The sequence below is a fragment of the Megalobrama amblycephala genome, linkage group LG20, assembly GCF_018812025.1.
Source record: "Megalobrama amblycephala isolate DHTTF-2021 linkage group LG20, ASM1881202v1, whole genome shotgun sequence".
Lineage (NCBI taxonomy): Eukaryota > Metazoa > Chordata > Actinopteri > Cypriniformes > Xenocyprididae > Megalobrama > Megalobrama amblycephala.
The window spans coordinates 23,551,946-23,569,967 of NC_063063.1; the positions used below are offsets into that span (position 1 = coordinate 23,551,946).

Consider the following 18,022-nt stretch of genomic DNA (forward strand, 5'->3'; position numbering starts at 1 on the left):
ACTTCATAACGACAGTTGAGCATCCTTCTGTGAGATGATGTGGCTTCTTACACAGAATAAGGCAGTCATGTGTTTATTAGTCATGTTTAATCAAAGCGTTTAAATCTTCTGTTCATTCAGCTACAGCGATATGATGCGTGTTATCTTCTTATGTGGCAGGGCATATTTGGAGTTTCTACGCAAGAGCACCCTCTGGCTTTCAGATGGAGAAGCATTTACTGCGGATCACAGAGCCGTACAGCTCTGACAAGCTGTGCATAAAATAATCGCAGCCTTTGCCAAATCGCGATAAGTCGTGCAACCCTAGTATAATGTATGTATAGCTTTGTTTGTAGGTGAGTTTAGTCAGGTCTGTTCAAGTCAAGTCATTGTCTGGATTTGTTTATTTGTATTTGTTTGTTTGCTTTAATACACTGCACATGTTCCGTTAGCTGGGTTATCGGTACAACTAGACACGATATGTTATGCTTCGTCCGAAATAGTACTATATATTATGGGAAAAACAGTACGCCAAAAGAGAAGTATGTCCAAATGACTACTTCCGCCGTGATTCTGGAGTGCACATTTGATAGACACTTTACTCTCCCATGAAGCCACGGGAGAGGATTTATGGCAGTAAGTGACGCAACTTATGCTGGTAAGTGACAGTAACAATATGGCAGATGTAGTACGTCCGAGTATGCAATTTCGGATGCAGCGTTAGTCTCTCTGCTCCTTGACATTTCCTTGTTAATCTACATGAATGGCCACCATTGTTTTAGTGCGTCCAAGTACTGCAGTCAAAAAAATCTCTAGTCCCGCTACAAGGCTTTTGGGTACACTAAACCTTTTCAAAGGGCTACCTGTGAGAAATGTTTGTACATTTGGCATCCTCCACTGGTAATTCCTCTCTTTTTTTCCCCAATTTATAACTTCCTCACGCTCCACCAAAGGAATCCTCACCACTTCTGTATTCAGGAATGTTCAGCACCACACCCCGGCCCGCTCTCTGACCCTTGTGACCCTTACAGTCTATACACTCTTGACATGAAACCAGGCTTGTCACTACACAGTTAGCCAAAAAGGATCAGGCTAGACTACGAGTGCATTCGAACGGATAAATATTTTGAGAAGATGACCAATATAATTGGGCCTTCAGTTGAGAAGTTTATACAGTATAAACAACCTTTGGTACACCAAAGAAAATGAGGCAGTTTAAATCCTCAAAGCCTGTAGAGTCAACATGAATTGTAACTCATTTTTATCTGCATAAATTGACATATTTACATGTAAAACAGGATGTACAGTAGGGTTATCTCAGTACCATATTAGCTATCAGCCGATATTGGAAATTTTTTGGCATCGACCGTTATTAGATATTAGATATTTAATTACGTTTTAGATTAGCCATCATCTAAGACTCACTTAAAGTTGATCTTCAGCAAATCTCAAAATGAATATTGATTTTTCATACTGTATAATGTACATTATAATGTTGTGATGCCTAAATTCACTTGTGGCAATGGGCTGTTGTTGGCCATAGCATGAAAATAAGTATTGGCTTATCTGTATCTATATTTTTAATATTGATGCATCCCTAACATTCAGTCTAGGGTGAGACTTGATTTTATCCATCAGTAATTGATTAAACATTTTTGCATGCACAAATGAATCATTCACAGTAAGACCACTAATAAATTTGAGAGAGTCGATTTAGATTTCAAAAAAAAACAAATTAGATTCATTCCTACTAATTGCAACCAACTGTCCTCTCTTGTTTTACAAAGAATGAATGATTTGTTTCAGTGGTTCTGCAGACAAACAAACATTTTGAGCTTTGGAATGCATTCTGGACAACAGACTTTAAAAACTCATGGGGAAAAAAAAATCTAGTGGCATAGCTCATGTTACAGTTTTCAATCTTGAGACAATCCTGTCACTGTTCAGACTCTCTAAAAGCATGTAGTGCTCGTCTATGACTCAATAACTGTGAACTGCGAGGTAAATAATGGGGCTGTGTCACTCCCATAGGGAAAGGAAGACTGGATCCATATGACTAAGGCTAAGACTTTGACACGTAGAAAACTTATTAATGCCAAGTACAGATTCAAAAAGAACACTGGCAAAAACACTTACAGACCGCAAAGGGCAAATGACCGCATTTTGGTTTGGTTATTTTATTAATATGCAGACATCCCATTCTGTCATGAAATACGAGCACTAAATTAATTTCCGGCTAATAGCCTGTTCATTTCCACTGCAAGTCAGGAAAGACGCAAGCCTCACGGAACAGCCACTAAAGTTGAATTTTCACAAATAGATGGAAAAAAAACCTTCTCCCTTGATCCAAGAAGCACTGGTTCAAAGCCAGCGAGCTGAGGCAAGGGTGGGCAGTGCAGCCAAAGAGTGCGCTTTTCTCACTGTTTGAAGAATGCCATGCATATTTCTTAAAGGTCCTTGACTTTCATTGCTTTTTCCTCTCTAGCACATCCAGAGCTGTCGGCCAGATGTCGGATGCTCTCCGATGGTTTCTACAGGTTTGAATCAACCTATAAGCCCTCTAAAGCACTTATCTTCTATTAGCAGCATATAAGACAGGGCTTGGGTTCTGTTCCAGCGGCGGGCGCACCTAGCTAATCATCTCTGGACAGTGCTTGAATTAAGCATGAACTGGGAGGGAAAGCCCCAGTGGGATGCAAAACATTCTTGCAATTTTTTTATGTCTCAGCTCTCTCCATCTGAGGGAAATATGAATAGAGACCAGTTGCACAGGAAATCAAGGCCTTAGTCAGTAGCGCTCTTGTCCTCCCTTTCTCTTTTCTATACTTCATTTTCTCCCTCACTGTTTTTCCATCTTTATTATTATCTTTGAAGACACAAATATCGAAATGTGGTCACTAAGACGCACTTAGTGACACACTAGTCAACATTAAAATTCTGTCATTAATTGCTCACCCTCATGTCATCCCACACCCGTAAGACCTTCGTTCATCTTCAGAACACAAATTAAGATATTTTCGATAAAATATCAATTGCCAGCAAGACAATTAACACTTTCAGATGCCCAGAAAAGCAACTAAAGACATATTTAAAACAGTTCATGTGACTACAGTGGCTCAACCTTAATGTTATGAAGTGACGAGAATACTTTTTGTGCACCAAAAAAACAACTTTATTCAACAATATCTAGTGATGGGCGATTTCAAAACACTGCTTCATGAAGCTTCAAAGCTTTACGAATCTTTTGTTTTGAATCAGTGGTTCGGAGCACATATCAAACTAACCAAGGTCACGCCCCCCATTGGTGAACCATTGAATTTTTCAAAACACTTATGACATAATGAAGCCTTGTTTACTGAAATCAAGTGATTTTGGCACTTTGATACTTTAGTAGCTTTCTGGGCATCTGAAAGTGTTATTTGTCTTGCTGGCAATGGAGGCCTCGCTGAACCATCGGATTTTATCAAAAATATCTTAATTTGTGTTCCGAAGATGAACGAAGGTCTTACGGGTGTGGAACGACATGTGGGTGAGTAATTAATGACAGAATTTTTATTTTTGGGTGAACTAACCCTTTAAGAGTGCTATTGTGCATTAAGTTAATTGATATATGACTTCTAATTGTAAACTTTTGGCTTAATGTGATGTACTGAACATCGTTCAGCTGATTTAAATATGATTAGCTATCTAGCTTACTGACATGGATTTGGTTGGAAGTATCAGTTAGAACGGGCTGAAAATAATAAAGTAATGATCATTTTCAAATAGAGTTACATGATAGTTGTGAAGTTTTCCATTGTTATCATCACGAATGAAAATGTAAATGTCTTGTTTTAAAATATTTCTTAACATTTTTATAAAGAAAAAAAACAAATAGCCTATATATAGTCTAGTCACACTATCTTGTGTTGTGGATGAGCGCAGATGATTTGGAGGCTTGGAGCTAGACAGTGAATCAGTGTGAATCTAGTGGTCAGGAGGAATAGTGTGAATGTATCATGCTGTTTGGGTTTCAGTCTTTTACCAGCAGACATAAGTGTCACAGCCACATTTGTTGTTCTGCAAAACAACATCTCACCATCATTTTCCCATGCAACAGGCATTTTGTTTTTTTTTAACAAATACTTTGGCAGAATCTCAATTTGTATCCTAAATGTTTTGGCTCTGTGTATTCAGGGCAGCTGTAAGCTTTCTGTGAAATCTAGACATAATGAGTTGTTTCTGAGGAATGAAATAGAGAAGCCAGATATAAATAGATATAAACAGGCCACAAAACGTCATTCAGCTCAAGCTGCAGGACTGTATGTGTGCTGAAGATAACAGACCAACCGACAGAACACTTTATCTACTGTTATCCTGGGCACTACATGATAGAACAGAAGCATAAGATGAAATAATAATAATAAACAGAGCAATTCCAATAGGGCCTAAAAACACTGAAAAACACAGTACAACCAATAAAGGGATCTCTTTTTTTCCTTTTCTTTTTTTTTTTTACAACCCAAAATCTCACAGAGGTGGACTTGAAAAGGTCTAGATGCCACTGAATGTGCATATTCAGTGTAGTTCAGGTACACAGGCTGTTTAATGCTGCATAGACGCAGCATAACTGCATTTACACAGGATTTACAATTGCAGAAAAAGTTATGAGGTTATGAAAGTGAATGTGAATATGGAATAACTGAAACAATGGAAATATAAATATATGAATAAAAATGAATTATAAATAAAATGATTTAGAAATACATTTTAAGGCTGCTTTGAAGCTGCATTTCATATCACACAAGTGGCATCAGAGCTGACTCTGATACTAAGGGCTTGTTTTAGTACTGCTTTTATACGACATTTGTAAAGGTGTAATCTAGCTCTGATCCACCTCAGCCTCTGTGGTTGTGATGCTGCATTCATCTACAAAGCAGCATCAGAGCAGCCTTGAACTTTGTTGTTATATTTCATTAATCATGGATAGTTTCAGGTTTCTATCTTCATAATTCCTTTGCATTTATGCAGCATTAAACAATATACGTGCAACCTTTGCAGTGTAAAGACGCCTTAACTTAAATTCGCTACAGTAACAATTTAGCATTGTGACGTAGCATGGTTTAGATTGTTGACACGCACTTACCAACATCAGCATTGCAGAACGCCTGTTGAGGATGGACGGGGGAACAACTGCACGCTTCTGCGATCTCTCCCACCCGAAACAGTACCAGCACCACAAGTGTGCCAATACAGCTCTTCATTTTTGCTTCACTTTAATATCTGACAGCAAATTTAGAGGCAGGTAGACGATCTTCTGCAATGACAACAATGATCCAGTCCCTCTCACCGCTGAAAAGTACAATGTCCACCGCCGTTCAAGATGCCAAACGCTGAGAATTAGTATGACTATTGCTGTTAAATTCCTCAGAGACGAACGGGCTCGTTGGTAATAAAGGAAGTACACTGCTCCTCTATCTAATGGTCTTTCCAGGCTTCTTTCTTTTCCACTGCCTTCTATGGGTGTGTTCTCATGGAGAGACCAGGTTCATGCCTTAATACTGCGCGTGGACTCCTCCCTTCTAAACCAGATTCAACCAGAGGTGGGCGCTTCACGAAGGTCTTCAAAAGATTTCTTTCACTCTTTCTGTCAGGACGGAGTTTTGTACAAATAAACACATTTAAGTATTAAACAAAATATAGATTCAAGTAATTTATAGCACGACAGTCTTTATTAGAAAATATATATATGCTGCTTTCCATTCTTTCTGTACATATTAAAGACACATGCTTGTGTTTATGTATTGATTGTACTGCTGATACCCAGCTACAAAAATATGTTCTAAGAACGTTCTGCTGATGTTTTGAACGTACAGTTTTTTAAACGTGTTTTTCTTGGTTATGCGAACGTTAAGGAAACGTTCCATTTCATCATTTTTTGCCAACATTATGGGAATGTTAATGTTCTTTGAACATTCTAAAACAAGTAGTAACATGTTAGTAAATGTTAGATAGCCTAAGCATCCAACTAAAACGTTTCAGGAAAAAAAGAAAAAACTTCCATTAACGATGTATAAATAATGTTTTTGTGCTAATGTTTCATTCATCCTTTATGTTTCACATGTGCATCATGTTTCAATGTTTCATTCTAATGAGATCATTAAAGACCAGATAACTTTGAACAGCATTCTGTTAAAGGGTTAGTTCATGCAAAAATGAAAATTCTGTCATTAATTACTCACCCTCATGTCGTTCCAAACCCGCTTCGTTCATCTTCGAAACACAAATTAAAGGGATAGTTCACGCAAAAATGAAAATTCTGTCATTATTTACTCACCCTTATGTCGTTCCAAACCCGTAAGACCTTCGTTCATCTTCGGAACACAAATTAAGATATTTTTGATGAAATCCAATGGCTCAGTGAGGCCGCCATTGACATCAGAAAGGTGCTAAAGACGTATTTAAAACAGTTCATGAATGAAACAGTGGTTGCATCTTAATATTATAAAGCCACGAAAATACTTTTTGTGTGCCAAAAAAAACCAGTATAACGACTTTATTCAACAATATCTAGTGATGGGTGATTTCAAAACACTGCTTCATGAAGCTTCAAAGCTTTACAAATCTTTTGTTTCGAATCAGTGGTTCGGAGCGCGTATCAAACTAGCAAAGTCACGTGAACCATTGAAAGTTCAAAACTTTTTGAAACACTTATGACAAAACGAAGCCTTGTTTAGTGAAATCACGTGACTTTGGCCGTTTGTTACACGCTCCGAACCACTGATTCAAAACAAAAGATTCGTAAAGCTTTGAAGCTTCATGAAGCAGTATTTTGAAATCACCCATCACTAGATATTGTTGAATAAAGTCGTTATTTTGTTTTTACGGCACACCAAAAGTATTCTTGTCGCTTCATAACATTAAGGTTGAACCACTGTAGTCACATGAGCTGTTTTAAATACATCTTTAGTTGATTTCTGGGCATTTGAAAGTGTAAATTATCTTGCTGTCAATGCAGGCCTCACTGAGCCATTGGATTTTATCAAAAATAAAATTTGTGTTCTGAAGATGAACAAGGTCTTACGGGTGTGGAACGACATGAGGGTGAGTAATTAATGACAGAAATTTCATTTTTGGATGAACTAACCCTTTAACGCTCCTATTGTTACATGCTGTTATCATTACATCGCCTACTGTTAACATAAGAATGTTTGTTTATAACTTTAAAAGAACCTTGCCAGAACGTTAAGGTGAGGACGTTCCCTTATAGCTGGGTATCACATAGTGACAAACATCATAACCATAACATTAAAACGATTAGTTCATTTTAAAAAACGAATTGTAAATTATGATTCTTTCCCAAATATTTTGAAGCCATGTGATAATTTTGTGTAAGAAAGAGATTCCTGAACAGTCTATTCACAAATAGGCTAATCTTGACATTATAATTGGCATGTTTACCATAGTGCTTCATTAATAAATAGTTCTCCTGAGTCAAACCTTTTCCAATTAATCATTGATTCGGTTCTCAAATCCTGCCTAAATGATTCGCTCATGAATCGGTAGTGCTAACCAATTATTTAAAGTACAGTCTTCTCACGCAGAGCTATCATATGAATTCAGAAGACTTGGAATATAGAGCCACATTGGCCACTTTTATGATTTATGATGGTTTTTCATCCTTTTGGAAGCTTGAAAGATTCATGAAGCACCGTGAAAATATGCGGTAGGCTACTGTAGTGCTACTCCTATTCTGTGAGTATAACAGAACACAATATATAAAGTAGAATGAAACTTCCTTTTCCTTTCTGCTTTCCATTTTTATCCATGCTCTTTTGTTAAAACATTTTGTGAAGCATAATCCTACAGTAAAAAAACCTAATTTCCTCATATTAATACACAAAAGCACACCAGAGATGCTGAATAGGGAACTTTAGCTGCTATCACATCTATAAGGAATTTGCTCTTGTAGTCATAAACCTACTGAAGTCTCTTTATTGTTTCTCTTCCCACTCAGAACAGCAGTAAAAGACTCTCTTTGCTCCTGCATCTGCCATGACGCTGTGTATGCAGCTGGCACACTCTCATTGTTTCCACTCTGACTAGAGGGAAAAGCAAAAATCCACAATGTGCTGCTCTGAGAGAGAATGAAGTAAAATAAATAAATTAATGCAATGGTTGGAAAATCTCATGGTAAGTTTGTTGGCAATGACTCCATCTTTTTGATGACATCACCACTCTGGCTGTGGCTGAGTAGCCCCTGTGGATTCAAATGTCACAGGACCTTGTTTTTATTTCAGTTTTGCCTTTTTTAAAACCTTTTCTTAATAAAGAGCTTAGTTTAACTTAAGGCCCAATCACAAGGCATACATCGTCAACTTTAGGGGCTGAGACTAGTCACCTCTGCAGTACTAGTTTTGATTGAGTTCTAGCAGAAAGCTTGGTATTGATTCTGTGCCTTTGTGAAGGAAAGAAACCTTGTGACTTGGTCTGCTGTTGCATGTTTGATGGTGTGCGGCACAGACAAAAGCAATTTAGTGTCTGTGGTAATACTTAACAAGGAAACTATGTCAAAAATGTGTATGTGGTGCCCAGAAGGAGTGTTTTTGTGATTTTTTTTTTTTTTTTTGTATCCCTTGCAAATTACCCAGACAGAGCTATACAATGAAACACCAAGCTTTCTTGTACTGGCCAATTTGTAAACAGTGGCAAACTAATCTGCAAATCTATATGGAATATATATACATAATGATTTCAAGTTTACAGTCTGCTTTTCCCAACATATGACTACTTTTTTCCAACAGAGGTTTTCTTATAGGAACATAGCGAGGTTATTGTCTGGCTTTGTGCGTTTGCAGTTTGGAATAACAATTACTGCTTCTGTCAATCATTAAACAATTACCAATAGTGAATAGAGAGTGAGTCTGCAGACATACAGGAGATGAGAATAAAAGCAGAAGAGCAGAACATTTATTCACTTATTATGTGCGCCCACTATTTAATTTATATTAAGACTAAATCCTGTAATTAGATGTATCATCCTGACAATAGGCAATATTTAATGTGCAACAGGTAAATACCATCTAGGAAGTAAAATTATATGCTTAAAAAAATAATGCGTAGGAGAAATTATATGTTTTAAAAATACACCAACATAATTTTATATTTGAAAATGACAGAAAAAAATCTTATTGTATTTATGGCATCTGGTGGGTGACAAATAGCATAATTTTTAGCATTCAAGTTCCAAATGCATGGATGTTTTTTTTTTTTTATTATTTAATTTAATTTAATTTAATTTTTAATTTTTAATTTTTAATTTTTAATTTTTAATTTTTAATTTTTAATTTAATTTAATTTTATTATTATTATTATTATTTTAAACTACACCAACATAATTTTACATTTGAAAATGACAGAAAAAAAATCTTATTGTATTTATGGCATCTGGTGGGTGACAATAGCATAATTTTTAGAATTCAAGTTCCAAATGCATGGATGTTTTGTTTTGTATTGTTTTGTTTTGTTTTGTTTTGTTTTGTTTTGTTTTGTTTTATTATTTTGTTTTGTTTTGTTTTGTTTTGTTTTGTTTTGTTTTGTTTTGTTTTGTTTTGTTTTATTGTATTTTATTTTATTTTATTTTTTTTTAAAACTACACCAACATAATTTTACATTTAAAAATGACAGAAAAAAAAAAAAAAACAATCTTATTGTATTTATGGCATCTGGTGGGTGACAAATAGCATAATTTTTAGAATTCAAGCTCCAAATGCATGGATTTTATTTTATTTTATTTTATTTTATTTTATTTTATTTTATTTTATTTTATTTTATTTTATTTTATTTTATTTTATTAACTACACCAACATAATTTTACATTTGAAAATGACAGAAAAAAATCTTGTTGTATTTATGGCATCTGGTGGGTGACAATAGCATAATTTTTAGAATTCAAGTTCCAAATGCATGGATGTTTTATTTTATTTTATTTTATTTTATTTTTTATTTTAGTTTTTTAATATATATATTTTTTTTAAAAACTACACCAACTTAATTTTACATTTGAAAATGGCAGAAAAAAAACTTATTGTATTTATGGCATCTGGTGGGTGACAAATAGCATAATTTTTAGCATTTAAGTTCCAAATGCATGGATGTTTTGTTTTATTATTTTATTTAATTTTATATAAAAGTCTCAAGAGCTGTAATTTTTTAATGTAAAAATCTCTCAAGAGCTTGGGGAGACTCCTGCTGGACGGGAATAAAAATGGCGGAAAAAGAGGAAAGCGCAGAGGACAGATTAGATAGAAAATCAAAAACTGACTAGAAAATAAAATAATAATAGCATAATGTTACCATTAATGATAATATTTGAATGGAACGAATATTAGAGAGACATATATTTGTTCTTTCACAACAATAAAGAGGCTGGCTGTATCTAAAAACCTAGTGAGCGTCCTACATAGGCAGCCTTTTGGGGCATTTTAGCGCGCTCATGATGCCAAGAAATGCTGTCTATGTATGTGACTCGCTAGGTTTTCAGACACGACCTATGTGTGTGTACAGTTCACCGTGAGTGGAACAGAAGTAACCTGGAAGAGAAAAGAACAGCGAAACTGACAAGTGATGTTGAGTGTGTTTAGTGGAGGAAGACTAGAGCTGTGTGAAACACCGCTGCGGGATGGAGGCGGACGATTATGGTAAGTTTTATGCCATTAAAGTTTCATATGACTGAATAACGTTTTAAGTCTGACACCGGCGTGTCAAAGTGCATTATGGTGAAAAACAATGGCAGATTTATAGAATTTTAAATCCAAATGAGACCAAACTGACAGGTCGATGCTAAATAGTAAAGCAAACACTTGCATGCTGGCAGTGACATTAAAACAATGTTTGCTGGTTGGACTCCGTGCATGTTGACATGACATTGACAAGTTGTTGACCCAAATATTTGGTTTGTGTGCACCTATTTCTGTCCATATGTATCTTTTTAAAGCTAAAGTTAGCCAAAGTTTTGTGTGTGTGCTTTGAAAGAGTCACATTTAGTCTTGGACATCATAAATTCAGATATGTTGTGTTGTTATGTGAGGATGACCCAAATTGATCTCATTTGCTTATATGCTGTTTATATATCAAGAAGATGTGGTTTGACTTTGTTTTTTGCTGTTTAATGTACCTTTTTAAAACACAAAATTCTTCAAAGTGTGTTTTCTGTCATGGTGTATGTTTCTATATTGTGCCTACTGTGACATATTTTTGTCATTTTCATTGCTTTTTTTTTTTCTTAGAATGTCAGAGTAGCAGAAATGATGTTACAGGATATCCTGAGTGAAAACAACAGACACCACAAAGCTTGTGGAGAGTGGTTAAATGTCTGTTTTTGTACAAGAGTGAAACCTGTATAAAAGTGACACCTGTTTAAAAGCAGTAAAAACAAATAAGCTCTAGAAGTTTTTACCAAACCGTTTTCCTAAATTTTAAAGTCTTGTTGAAGATGATGAAATGATTTCATGAGCAGCAGGAACTAAATGCACCACACCCACCTTAAATTCACACTCTTGTACTTTGTGTCATTTCCATAACAATTTGAGTCATATTAGAAATGACAACTCATTTGTCCGTTAGTCCGTTAGTCACTATATGAACATTATCATTTGAGTGTTTTGTGGTCTTGTTGGTAGACGCTGTGTGAATAATGATGAATGTCAGTCAAATTTCACTTTTCAGATCAGTCAGACCATAAAATAGTGATAGACTGATATATCTACCACAGTCTGATAAATTGTTAAGTATTTGTTGAATGAAAATTCTGTCATCATTTGCACACTCTCATTAAAGATATATCACAAGATATTTTGAAGAACTGTTCTGTTGGCTGGGGTCCAAAAACATTCATTGTTTAGATATTTTTGGAGTATATCTTCTTTTCTCTTTTAAAGAATAAAGAAAGTCACAGAGGTTTGGAAAGAAATAAAAGGAAATGATGACAGAATTTTCATTTTTGGGTGAACTATACCTTTACGATCAGATAAACACAGACCAATTTGGATGCAAAATACTAAATCCTAACAAATGGAGAACACAGTACACCAGTGGCTAGAGAAACCAAATGAGATGTGTTTGAAAGTGTTGATGGTAGAGCTACGTGTTGTTGATGGTGGTAGGCTATTCTACACCCTTGACACAAAAGAAGCCATGATCACCCTTGACCTTGATGCTGCTTTACTTTTTCAACTTTCTTTAGTGTGTAATGTTGTTGTTTGAGCATGAAAAAGGTCTGCAAAGTTACAAAACACAAAGTCCACTCTAAAGGAGTTATTCTCGAGAAGAAGCACTGCGTCTAAACTCCCTGAAACGCCTGGATTATAGTCTTGAGTTTTCTTCCAGAAACGTACACATCACAATATTTCTCATTTAAATAAATCCTGCCCATACACAAAAAAGGGGCGAGACCTACTTGAGTTGTGTTAGTTGTGTGTTGAAACTCGCGGTTATGGTAACATTTCAGAAACACGCTCAAAGCTGTTGACCAATCACAGCACACTGGTCCAGCTGACCAATCAGAGCACATTGTACTTTTTGGAAGGAGGGGCTTCATAGAGACAGGAACTAAACAGGGGTGGGTTTCCTATACAACGACGTTACTCGCTGCTTAAAGGCAGTAGCCCCTCTCTGCAAAACACAAGAGATCCAGGGGGTGGAGATGGGTAGGTTAAGGGATATGTAAAGTGTGAGGAGTTGAATCCAGATCCAGGGGGTGGAGATGGGTAGGTTTAGATCCAGGGTAGGTTAAGGGATATGTAAAGTGTGAGGAGTTGGATCTAGATCCAGGGGGTGGAAATGGGTAGGTTAAGGGATATGTAAAGTGGGAAGAGTTGGATCTAGATCCAGGGGGTGGAAATGGGTAGGTTAAGGGATATGTAAAATGGGAGGAGTTGGATCCAGATCCAGGGGGTGGAGATGGGTAGGTTTAGATCCAGGGTAGGTTAAGGGATATGTAAAGTGTGAGGAGTTGGATCTAGATCCAGGGGGTGGAAATGGGTAGGTTAAGGGATATGTAAAGTGGGAGTAGTTGAATCCAGATCCAGGGGGTGGAGATGGGTAGGTTTAGATCCAGGGTAGGTTAAGGGATATGTAAAGTGTGAGGAGTTGGATGTAGATCCAGGGGGTGGAAATGTGTAGGTTAAGGGATATGTAAAGTGGGAAGAGTTGGATCTAGATCCAGGGGGTGGAAATGGGTAGGTTAAGGGATATGTAAAATGGGAGGAGTTGGATCCAGATCCAGGGGGTGGAGATGGGTAGGTTTAGATCCAGGGGGCAGAGACGGGTAGGTTAAGGGATATGTAAAGTGTGAGGAGTTGGATCTAGATCCAGGGGGTGGAAATGGGTAGGTTAAGGGATATGTAAAATGGGAGGAGTTGGATCCAGATCCAGGGGGTGGAGATGGGTAGGTTTAGATCCAGGGGGCAGAGACGGGTAGGTTAAGGGATATGTAAAGTGGGAGGAGTTGAATCCAGATCCAGGGGGTGGAGATGGGTAGGTTTAGATCCAGGGTAGGTTAAGGGATATGTAAAGTGTGAGGAGTTGGATCTAGATCCAGGGGGTGGAGATGGGTAGGTTTAGATCCAGGGGGCGGAGACGGGTAGGTTAAGGGATATGTAAAGTGGGAGTAGTTGAATCCAGATCCAGGGGGTGGAGATGGGTAGGATTAGATCCAGGGTAGGTTAAGGGATATGTAAAGTGTGAGGAGTTGGATCTAGATCCAGGGGGTGGAAATGAGTAGGTTAAGGGATATGTAAAGTGGGAAGAGTTGGATCTAGATCCAGGGGGCGGAGATGGGTAGGTTAAGGGATATGTAAAATGGGAGGAGTTGGATCCAGATCCAGGGGGTGGAGATGGGTAGGTTTAGATCCAGGGGGCGGAGACGGGTAGGTTAAGGGATATGTAAAGTGGGAGGAGTTAAATCCAGATCCAGGGGGTGGAGATGGGTAGGTTTAGATCCAGGGGGCGGAGACGGGTAGGTTAAGGGATATGTAAAGTGGGAGGAGTTGGATCTAGATCCAGGGGTGGAGATGGGTAGGTTTAGATCCAGGGGGCGGAGACGGGTAGGTTAAGGGATATGTAAAGTGGGAGGAGTTGGATCTAGATCCAGGGGGCGGAGATGGGTAGGTTAAGGGATATGTAAAGTGGGAAGAGTTGAATCCAGATCCAGGGGGTGGAGATGGGTAGGTTTAGATCCAGGGTAGGTTAAGGGATATGTAAAGTGTGAGGAGTTGGATCTAGATCCAGGGGGTGGAGATGGGTAGGTTTAGATCCAGGGTAGGTTAAGGGATATGTAAAGTGTGAGGAGTTGGATCTAGATCCAGGGGGTGGAGATGGGTAGGTTTAGATCCAGGGTAGGTTAAGGGATATGTAAAGTGTGAGGAGTTGGATCTAGATCCAGGGGGTGGAGATGGGTAGGTTTAGATCCAGGGTAGGTTAAGGGATATGTAAAGTGTGAGGAGTTGGATCTAGATCCAGGGGGTGGAGATGGGTAGGTTTAGATCCAGGGTAGGTTAAGGGATATGTAAAGTGTGAGGAGTTGGATCTAGATCCAGGGGGTGGAGATGGATAGGTTTAGATCCAGGGGCGGAGATGGATAGGTTTAGATCCAGGGGCGGAGACGAGTAGGTTAAGGGATATGTAAAGTGGGAGGAGTTGGATCTAGATCCAGGGGGTGGAAATGGGTAGGTTAAGGGATATGTAAAGTGGGAAGAGTTGAATCTAGATCCAGGGGGTGGAGATGATGTTCATCAGGTGGTGAAGCAATAACTGCTATAAATTATGGACATGGCATCTGAGGACTAATTCTCATTTTCTCAGTTATTTTGCTTCATTTCTAGATTCAATCATAGGCTCAGTCTTCCATACGAGAGCATGTACGCACATGCGCACTCTTCAGAAATGGTGCTTTAAATCTCTTGATGAACTAAAAGACGTAAATGACATTTGTATATATTTGAAAAAAGATAAAAGATATAAACTGTACTGAATGTCAGCTTGCTTATTTCACTCAAGATAAGGATTTATTAAGTCAAACTGTGAAACTGTGCTTCTAACCACAGGCTGTCGTTCCAACCACACAACTTTGCAATGCTGTTTGCGAATGTTTGTTGGAAAGTTGGTTTCGGGAAACAGCGACTCATTGAACTATGCTGAATCACGAAATAACTTGTGACCATAGTTGGCTAACAACCCCAGAGCGTTACTGACAGTCTGGGAAGAGAGGTGCTGCAACAATGTAAAATATGTGAAAAATAATGTTGTTTTTTAACATTTAAACATAAAAACCTATTGTAGTAGACCCCCAAAACAAAATCAAGACTTTGTAAAAGGGCATAACAGGTCCTCCTTAAAAGTTATAATTCTGTTCTGAAACTCAACCTCTCTTGATTTTTCCTTCTTTTCTTTTTTTCCCTATTCTCTCATTGTCTTTAGTTTATCAGTCTTGATATCTGATTACTGATAACAGTGTTGAATCATATTAATCTTCTTGAATGAAAAGGAATGTCTGGAGTATATTTCAGACTGGCTGCATGTTCAGGCAGAGGGATCGTAACGCGAGAGGAGGAGGTTTCATCATGCACAGATTTAGTCTTTTCAGTTGTGCATTAGTTAATTAGCTATTCAGTGCTAGTTTTACAGTGAAGAAACACCAAGTGCAAGGTTAGCTTAATCTAAAATGATCATTTTATCCACTGACCAAGCCTGTGAATGTGGACAGGTATGTGGGACTGGGATATGTCTCTCATTACCACGGTTACAGCTGCAGACGTGGCAAAGTGTCACATCCAGGAAAGAGCAAAGCTCCACAGGAAACCTCTCAGTGTGTCCTCACTTTACCTCTTTCAGCTGTCACTCAATGATGTTAACTCCTCCCAGGCATCCTCCTCCTCCAGATAGATACAGCACTGAGGTTTGTTTTTGATGTACTCTCCCTGCCAAACTTTCTGCTGTCTGTGCATTTTGGGGTTTACTTGTTAGCTGTAAATCAAGAAGAATGTTTACTGTGATGACCGCACTTATAAAATCCAATTTTAGCTTCATCTAAAGTTAACACTACTAGTGTCCTACTTTTCTGTCCACCGCTTGAGCAGGCTTACATTAAAAAAAAACTAAATTAGTTCCCAACTTATACATCCATGTCAGTGTAATTATATATTAAATTAAAAAAAAATTAAATATGAAAAGAATACAAAACTGACTGATGCTGTCAGATTTCTTAATGTAGATGAAGTGGAGTTTAAGTTTGGAGTCACAGATTGTGCACTAACACAAAATGGCCAGTAGATGGCATATCTTTCCACAAAATATCCAGCTCATAAATATACACAGACAAATGATCAAGCATGTCATGAGATGATATAAACGTGGTCATGCCACTTTTTAAAATTGTTTTTAAAGGGGTGAAAGGTCATATAACAGAAAGACAATGGAAACATCTGAATGCATAAACAGTGAAAGAAATAGAAATCTCTTCTTCCAAGGAGTCCTGGCCAAGATGGTCTACCAAAGTTTCACATAAACACACACACACACACACACACACACACACACAAATTATAAATAGCCAAAACAATAAACAGCAAACATAAATCCACAAATGAATTAAAATAACTGCATACTTCAGTCAATACACATTGTAATACATTTTTAAAAATATTTAAATCTCTCTACGATCAACTTAGCTCACGATGCTTTTGAGAAACTCAGCTATGGTTGATTGATGCATGGATGCATGTTAGGATTAAAAGTGAGGAAAATAGAGAGCCGAAGCGATATAGTGTCTATATATGCTGAGTTTGTTCCTTGTTGGCATAGTGACCGCTCTGTCATGATGCTTGAGGTTTGTAGGGGTTTGTTGGTCACAGAGTGTGCTTTTAAGTCCTAAGCACCTCTCATGCTTAAGCGTCACTCTCCTAGTGAGACTGTGGCTTCAGTAGCTTGTGCGTCTGGTACGTAGGCAGTTTCATTCAGCATCATCTGGGATTCTAGCCATTAAACTACAGGCCCTGCTTGCCGGCTTACCCACCTCCCATTCTGTAGGCTTAAGATTGAATCTCACTCATCACCAAAACATGGTTTTTGTGTCATGATACAGTATATAGAAAATTTGCATGCATTTTGTGGAATAAGAGATGGTGTATATTTTACACTATAGGTTTAGGAATGCCATTGTCATCTCTTCTTATTGTGTACCCTCTGTCTGTTATCATTTCCTGCTGAGAGAATAGATGAGGTTGCTGTTTCAATGAGGAAGTAAACAGATGTTCCACGTTGTTGCATGTGTCCTCAGACTAAATGCTTCACTCGCATTTACAGTGATAGTTCCACCAAAAATGAGAATTCAGTCATCATTTACTCACCTTCATGTCGTTCCAAGCCTGTGTGTCTGTTTTCTTCTGCAGAATATAAAAGAAGATATTTAGAAAAATTCCTATTATTTTTTTGTTTACACAATGAAAGTCAAGAAAGTTGGGGTCCAAACAGCACTGGACAAAATATCTTGTTTTTTTGTTCCCCATAAAGGGGAAAAATGTTTTTTTCATTTATATAGATAATCATAGTTTTAAAAATGTATTTATGTTTATAAATACACTACCAAGTTTGGGATTGGTATAATTTTTTTCATGTTTAATGTCTCTTATGGTCAGTGAGGCTGCATTTATTTGATCAAAATTACAGCAAAACAGTAATATTGTTAATTATTATTACAATTTAAAATAACGGTTTTGTAATTGAATATATTTTATTTAAACTGTAATTTATTCCTGTCATGACAAAGCTGAATTTTCAGAATCTTCAGTGTCATATAGCACTCAAAAAACTTGTCTTATTAATTTTAAAAACCATTGTGTTGCTTATTTATTTATTTATTTATGTTTTTGTGGAAACCATGATTAAATCATTTATTTAAAAATTGAAATGTTTTTTAACAATGTAAAAGTCATTACTGTCACTTTTGATCAATTTACTGTGTCCTTGCTGAATGAAAGAATCCCCCCCCCCCCCAAAAAAAAAATCT

General features: G+C 37.3%; 2 protein-coding genes and 1 long non-coding RNA gene across 3 annotated transcripts in view; 2 read left to right on the plus strand and 1 right to left on the minus strand.

The window, feature by feature from the left end:
- timp2a (TIMP metallopeptidase inhibitor 2a) overlaps positions 1-5,471 on the minus strand; it is a 27,345-nt gene extending 21,874 nt beyond the window's left edge. Inside the window, exon 1 of the mRNA XM_048169942.1 lies at positions 5,105-5,471. Within this exon, the coding sequence (XP_048025899.1) occupies positions 5,105-5,222 (118 nt within the window). The 5' untranslated portion in view covers positions 5,223-5,471. The remainder of the gene's footprint in view (positions 1-5,104) is intronic.
- On the plus strand, positions 5,425-8,628 carry LOC125255040. The gene is made up of 2 exons (XR_007181816.1): positions 5,425-5,561; positions 7,976-8,628. It is a non-coding gene; the product is annotated as an uncharacterized LOC125255040 (long non-coding RNA).
- Positions 8,629-10,509: 1,881 nt separating this feature from the next.
- cyth1b (cytohesin 1b) overlaps positions 10,510-18,022 on the plus strand; it is an 82,168-nt gene continuing 74,655 nt past the window's right edge. Inside the window, exon 1 of the mRNA XM_048169936.1 lies at positions 10,510-10,658. Within this exon, the coding sequence (XP_048025893.1) occupies positions 10,640-10,658 (19 nt within the window). The 5' untranslated portion in view covers positions 10,510-10,639. The remainder of the gene's footprint in view (positions 10,659-18,022) is intronic.